This window comes from Nestor notabilis, unplaced genomic scaffold (assembly GCF_000696875.1).
Source record: "Nestor notabilis isolate BGI_N333 unplaced genomic scaffold, ASM69687v1 scaffold4772, whole genome shotgun sequence".
In the NCBI taxonomy this organism is placed as follows: Eukaryota; Metazoa; Chordata; class Aves; order Psittaciformes; family Psittacidae; genus Nestor; species Nestor notabilis.
The window spans coordinates 24182-31516 of NW_009917743.1; the positions used below are offsets into that span (position 1 = coordinate 24182).

Consider the following 7335-nt stretch of genomic DNA (forward strand, 5'->3'; position numbering starts at 1 on the left):
GACAAAAATTCTTTATGACACTGAGAATATTTTAATTCACTTCTCCATTTCCAGTGTTCATTGTACATCTGTAAGTTCATGTTTTAAACTATTCCTCCCCCTTGTGTACATGTACCAGCTGTCCAGTGGTTTCTCAGCATTAAGCTATTGCTTTTATCTTGTTACCTTGTTCATTAAAAAAATAATGTTATGCTCTATTAAATACATTGCATTCTCTTTTGTAGTAACTGATTTGTGCCTAGTAATATGGTAGGATTTAGTATTTTGGGGGTTGTTTTATTGTTGTTTGTTGGGGTTTTTTTAGCCTGTATTCCTAAGGTGAGATATTTTCATCAGGTCAGTCTGTTACTTTTAAAAAAGGAATCACTACTGTGTTAATATTCTCACAACTTGCTCTTTCACTTCTGCGTCAGGGTGATGCAACAAAGACGCCAGTTTCTGAGCAAATGCAGTAGAGTCCCCACAGAGTGTAAAGAAAATTGAACTTTCACTGTATTGGTCCATGGTGCCATCTTTGTTGTCCACATTCTTTTTCAAGTTTGCTGCAAACACCAGGGCTCTAAGCAGAATATCTCTGTTTGTACAGTTGTCAAAAAGTAACAGCAGTGTTGGCACCTAGGATACACAACAAATAATCCGTACTTAATCACCCACAGTAAGAAGTACATGTAACTAAATCTCACTTTTAAAAATGAAACTAAATCTGCACCTACACCATCTAAACCAGAAACCCTGTGAAATACCAGAACTCCAGATGCTGTGAAAACAACAGCAGAAACTTGCCCAGCATGCACATTTCCTCTGTGAAAGGACTGGCTTGTGCATCACAGGCTAATAAATGCTTTGTAAGTTCCGTCTCCACAATGTGGCTGTCTGGAAAATTCCCGTTTGGAAGAGGTCTGCTTTCCCCCTCCATGATGTTGCTTTTGCCCTCTGCAGTGTTTTTGTTAGCACATCTGATAAATAAGAAAAGGATACCCCTTTGACAGAACTGAGTATTTAGCTACCCTGTTCTTGTTTTAATAACTAGAAGCCAGTAGTATCTAGACTAGCTTTGCTCACAGCAGATAGCTCAAAAATAAAAGCTACTGCATGTTTTAAGGAACTTACTTTGGGGATGAGGATGCAGCACCATTCCAGTCCCTGGCTCTTTGTTTTGGTGTGAGGAAAGGACATGACTGAAATATAAACTTGTATGCCAAGGCAAGTAGTAGTAAATGTCAGATGAAGTTCTGCACAAAGACTTAAAATCAATGCACAGGGAAAATTCCCTTATAGTGCTCAGAGACAACAATTTTATAGCTGCATTTGAGTAAAAGAGTGGGGATTTCAGTGGAATTTGGTTACCTTAAGTACAGTGTGTTAGCCATAGAAACAGCTGCTGAGAAGGCTCATTTACAGTACTGGGTGTATTTGATGTTTGTACCCAGTCTTCAATCTACATGCTGACTGCATGTCTGGAAATGAGGCTTTGGGTACTTTGCGTATGAACATTCACAGTACTAGCCCTTTGGTGGAAAGGGAAGATGGGAACAGGCTTCTGCAAGTTGTCACTGATTATCTGGGTGGTACACAGGAGGTAGGACTAACTGTCCCCAAGTGCATAGGCTGTGTGACTCTCCCTCTTACACTATGCTCCGGAAGAAAGCTACGCTGTGAGAGAACACACACTTTGAGCTATTCGTCTTAACCTAATACCGCCAAGGATTTTACCCTGGAGTTGTATATGTATTTCTAATACATTGAAATTCTTCTAATGCATGCACACACCTACATGCATACACAGGTAGAAATGCTACAAATACAATGAAAGAGCAAGAACCTTACTTGGCCTCTGAGAAGATGTCTTGTCATGGCTGGGTTTGCAGATAAGTTCACAAGTACTTTCAAAACTTGAATCTGAAATGGGGAACACACAAGTTTATTGCAAGCTCCAAAACCAGTGAGTACAGCAGTAATTGCCACCAATAATGTCAGCGTTGACTTGGAGAGGAAAAGGTAGAATGGGTCAACTAACATCTTGAGTTGTGAATTCAGTCAAACAGAGCTTATGGAGTCACTAGTATGAAGTATAGACATTTTAGAAGCAAATTCAGTTTGACCTAAAGATCAGAACAAGGTGAGATCTATAAACAACTCGCAATAGGCAAAATACAGAGTATTTTTTAAATATACAGAGGCTGCTTAAGTGTTTTCCTTAAAACATGATCAGAAGCATATACAAATACACCTTTGTACTTCCTCGGACCTTGCAACAGTAATCTTTTAACTAAACTCTAGAAAAAGGTCAACTGCTACTTAGTGTATCTAAGTAAAATACCTCTGCTACATTTAGTGGAAATTTGCATTTTGGAAAACTGGTTTTGATCTGATAGAGCAACTGAGTATGCTGATCTTGATGGTACTGTGAAGACAGGCTGTGAGAGAGCTGGGTTTGTTCATCCTGGAGAAGAGAAGGCTCCAGGGAGACCTTTTAACAGTCTTCTGGTGTTGCAGGTCCCTAAAGGGTCCTACAAGAAATCTGGAGAGGGACTTTTCACAAGGGCATGTAGTAATAGGACAGGGGAATGGCTTTAAACAGACAAAGGGGAGATTTAGACATTAGGAAGAAATTCTTCACTATGAGGGTGGTGAAGCACCGGCACAGTGTCCTGGGTCCACGATACACAGATTGCCCAGAGAAGCTGTGGCTACCCCATCCCTGGCAGTGTTCAAGGCCAGGTTGGACACAGGGGCTTGGAGCAACCTGCTCAAGTGGAAGGTGTCCCTGCCTGTGGCAGAGGGGATGGAACTGGGTGATTTTTAAGGCCCCTTCCAACCTGAACCATTCTGTGATTCTATGATCTTGAATAAACACTAGATTTGGTCCCTCTCTGAAGCTTTTCTTTCAATATTACAGTAGTTCACAAGTAAGCACAATTTCCCTCTGCAGTCCCTGGGGTTGCAAGAGGTGCAGTAAGCATAAAAGAACAGAAATCCGTAACTTAGGTTACTGCTGCTTGGCCTGTTTCCCTAGAGAGACTGATACATCAGTGAAGCCTTTCACACATAGATTCTCCTTGCTCTGTGAGGCAGGCAATGTTTAGCGAGCAGGAGAGAATTCTGGAGTTGCTATAGCAAAGGCATAGGACAAGAGCAGCGCACGACAGCACTGCTGTGGTAGAGCTCTAGCCCAGTGCTTCTACTATCAAGATTCCCTTCCTCCCCTCTTTCTGTATTTACACTGAGAAAGCAATGTAGATCCGTATTTTACAGGTTTTGTGCACTATCTGCTACCATTAACGAGTATTTGATTTTCTAAGCAGAGTCTAAACCATTTTACCAAACAAGTGGAACGGAGGCAAGTAAAGCAGCTTCACAAATGGTTTGTAACAGCACCTGTGTCCTTTCAGTTCCTTCTGAAAGCAAACGAAGCAAACACGGAATTGAGTTTATCATCTTATGGTGGTAGTTGCTGGTAACAGACATATTTGTCAACAATCTGAGTCCAGCTAGCTGCAGGTCAGAGTTCAGGGCAGCTGACTCAACATTCCCACACACTTGTGTAATATATACCTGGGGAAAAAGAGAAGTCATCTTTTTATATAAGCAGTGGCCTAGCTACAGTAGCGTAAACACTTCTTGAACACTGCTGGCTGAAGACCTAACCTGATTAAGGTTCTTGGAAACAAGTACTTGGTTGCTTTGTTTTGAATACATTCAAACATTCTATTGCCATGACAGAAGCAGGTGTCACAGAGTTATGCTCGCTAACCTTCCTGAAGCATCAAGTGCTCTGAAAACCCAAATTGCTTTGGCTCCATCTCAGAGGTGGCACAGCTACTTTGAGGAGTTATTTAAAATAATCACTTACAGCAAATAACATCTTAAATGTTAAGAACAAGTTAAGGACAAGTCTTGGAAGGAAATACTTTCTTCCAACCACATGGCGCATTTACTGGAGTGTGCCTCCATGGGAACAGTGATGACAACTGACATTAACAAGTATTATTTACCAGATTTTCTTCTGGATGTCAGTATACAACAAAGCTGGGGTCCTAAGTAAGAAAAGAAGAAATTACTGTGCCTTTACCAAAGGAGTTGCTTTCTTCCTATATCCCTATATAAATATTTACAGCTGGCAAGCACTAAAAAAAAGTTGCTCCGTGCTAAAGATGCTGCAAAGTACCATGAAGTCAAACTGCCTTTTTATCAAGCTCATGAGAAAACTAGGAAAAATCTTCAAATCTGCATCAGCTCACTGCTTGGACACTTGCTGCTCTACTGCTTAAGCTGATAACATGTAAAGTGGATGCATTCTGATAGTTGGTCCTTTCACATCCACGGCATCCACTATATTTACCAGCGGGACCTACAGTCTTTACATACTATTCTTTTAAGATGAAAGTATCACCCTAAAAAAGTGGTTTCATACAAACGTAGAGGATCAATTACTGCTTTCTTCTGCCTTGCCTAAGGAGTCACGTTGAGTTCAGTCTGCAATGCATCCTGTTAAAACAACCACTGCTGATGTTCTAGGTGTGTTTGGAAATCATCATGCCTCATGTAATTTTACTATAAACTTGGCAGCACAATCTCTGTTTCATAGTGTTTGGTGAAAGCTAGACACAAACTGCTTAGTTTCCTAATTCTCTTTTAAAAAAAGTAAGTGCCAGTGAAGCTATGGACTTTTAAGTTATCCTTTGGGCCTTGGGACACACAGACCATCCAGATCTGCTGGCTCCTATGTCTGATGTCAAAACATTTTGGCATCCTGGCTCGTATTTAACAAATATGCTGAAAGCCCTGTACTGTTTCCTGTGTCTTGATTTTTCCCTTTAAGAAACTTACCTGTACCTCTTCCTGATTTGTAATATTCATACTCAAATTATTAAGTGCATTTAGTGCTTTTTCTTTAACTTTGGGAACGCAACCTGAGAGCATCCCTCCAATAACAGAAATGCCGTCCGAATTCCGGATTATATCCTGGAATGCAAAACAGGTATTTAATAACATTTTTAAAAATTTAGATTTAATGCTGAAGGCTTTTCTCAAAGTTTCCATTTTAACACAATGGAATGTGTGAATGAAGACTTCCAGAATAGATTACTTTGTTTAAAGAGATAGAGTGTTAGCAGATATCGCTTTATTGCTTCTACTGAAATTAAGAATAGTCTTGCATAGGGCCAAAGTATTATTTGATGTTACTGGACAATGGCACAACACCTTTCTGTTTAAAATCTGGCCTGAAAAGCATGTTTAAAGCACTTTAGATTATAAAAAAACCAAAGGTAATTATTGCTTAATGACTATAAACAGCTGACCCAGGTCACAGTACCTAGTAGTCCTGACTGAACAGGATTTCATGATGCAGCTTTACATTATTATGGCAGAAGTTCTAAAACTTTATCCTTAAAAACTCTTTCTCATTTAGACTCAAACCATCACTGGAAAAAACGTGTACTGATTTCAAGAAAAAAAGGCCAATGTGTCTTGGGATTCAGTTACATTCTGAGGGATTTATATGAAGAAAAGTTGTGAGAAGCCAGAATAGACAGCTTTTATAAGCACCATACAAAAAGGGGGGAAGAAGAGGGGAAAGGTAGAACTGTCCTGGAGCTTAACCTACAGGCATGAGGTTACAAAGGCATGAAAATCTGCATCCAGCTTAAAGCTTTTCTGCTTTGAAAAGACCTGGATAGCTGGAAAGTTGCTAAGATGCAGATGGCATACAAGTTTGTAAAGACAAAAAATTAGTTTAAATTATCTCAGTAAATTTCAGATCTGATCATAACAGTGTTTAACCCTTCTCCAATTCAACCCCTTCATTAACTGTAAGCAACAAAATTACATTTTCAGCACTTTTAAAATACAGAACTCTGTAGAGACTTTAAGATGTACAAACATTAAGCTTAGATAAATTCTGTGAAGCTAGTAAATTCTATTATTAGGGCTAGCAGAAATTGAGCCATAGGCATAAAATGGATTTTAGAACACAAGCTACACTAGCTCTCAGTCCCATGTCCCTCTTCAGCAAAACAGCACCTCTCATCTTCCATGCTGGCTGCTATTGAAATGTTGTTGTTTTCTGCAGAACAATACTTACTTGATTTACAGAGAAGGCAGCACTGTTGCCGAGAGTGATTAAAGCTTGCTCTTGAATTAATGGGTCATCTGTGGCCTTCAGCAAATAAATAAGTTTCTGTAGAGCATCTGCATCCATGGTATGGGTTGACACTGGAGAACTGTTGTCTGTTGGCATTTAAAAATGAAATACTTGATACCAAGTTTGGGACATTTCACTGTGTTACCACCTAACGTTTTTTACAGTGCTGAGGTTTAGCTCTCAGTTGCAGGACACGCTGTTTTAAGTTTGATTGTACCCAACTCTTGTATCATGGCAAAAGACTGTTTTACAACAGCGAGCCTTCTGTCCTTTTTCCCCGAGTCCTCTGACTACCTCTTTTCAAAGCAGCAAATAAAAGGAATACATAATAAAAGCTTTAATGACATTACTCACTGGTTACTCAACAGTAAACCTCCCCTTCAAAATTATTAGGAATATTCACCAAACTTTACATTTTTAACTTGTGTTCCCTGAACTGCAATGTGCAAATCTGCCTGGACACTGCACGAGAACCAAACTTCTGACTTGCAGACTGCTACTTCCAGAAATGATAGTAACGATGTTTCGCAAGCACCCTGAGGTCCTTTTGACAAAGCAAGAGCCACAATGCTAAGAACACTGCCCATCATGGCATCACTCTGCCAACTGAGGAAAGCAGTTTCTGAGTCAGGATGATGTTACGGAGTCCCTGGCTTTGATAAAAGGGTGACACAAATGCCATCAAAGACCATTTTCAGCCAGGTTGGAGGCAGATCTACTTAGCTAGCTGAACAGCCTGCAGACCCGAGCTGTGACTAGAGGACTAGTCATAGTTGACTTGAGGTGACTTATGGGAAGCTAACCAGACCTTTATAATTCCACGTATTTGCTGCCACCATCTCAGCAGGCAAACACTGCAGTAATTCTAGGGGGAGGGGGAAGGTCAAAGGTAATTATGGTAATCCAAAAGCTAGCTGGAAAAACAAAACCATTTTTTATCCTCGTCTAAACACTTTGTTTAGCTTTGGATTACAGGGGAAACACAAATAACTTTAATAACAGAACAGCACATCAGCCCATTAAGTAAATACACTGATGGACATACGCTTTAGGAGACTTTAAAGAAATAAATGAGGCTTTTCTAACAATACAACATGCTCCAGAGGCTTCACAAACGCGGCCCGGCTGCTCCCGTGGGAGGGCCGGTGAGCAGCGCCGCGGTGCCCCTCACACAGCGGGCAGGGCCCCCT

At 40.4% G+C, this 7335-nt stretch overlaps 1 protein-coding gene across 1 annotated transcript; it reads right to left on the reverse strand.

The window, feature by feature from the left end:
* Window positions 1-366: 366 nt before the first annotated feature.
* ARMC10 (armadillo repeat containing 10) lies at window positions 367-6202 on the reverse strand. The gene is made up of 5 exons (XM_010009379.1): window positions 6086-6202; window positions 4831-4965; window positions 3379-3555; window positions 1828-1899; window positions 367-615 (listed from the first exon to the last, which is right to left on the reverse strand). The coding sequence occupies exons 1-5, from the start codon at window positions 6200-6202 to the stop codon at window positions 367-369; spliced, it is 750 nt and encodes a 249-aa protein (XP_010007681.1).
* Window positions 6203-7335: the final 1133 nt, after the last annotated feature.

Bases quoted from the DNA above. Each gene is read 5' to 3' on its own strand.
- ARMC10 (XM_010009379.1), bottom strand. From the start codon at position 6,202: ATGGATGCAGATGCTCTACAGAAACTTATTTATTTGCTGAAGGCCACA. The intron at 3,556-4,830 runs GTAAGTTTCTTA...CTTTTTCCCCAG, and splicing joins CAAATCAGGAAGAGGTACAG to GTATATATTACACAAGTGTG. The intron at 616-1,827 runs GTAAGGTTCTTG...TGTGTATCCTAG, and splicing joins GACATCTTCTCAGAGGCCAA to GTGCCAACACTGCTGTTACT.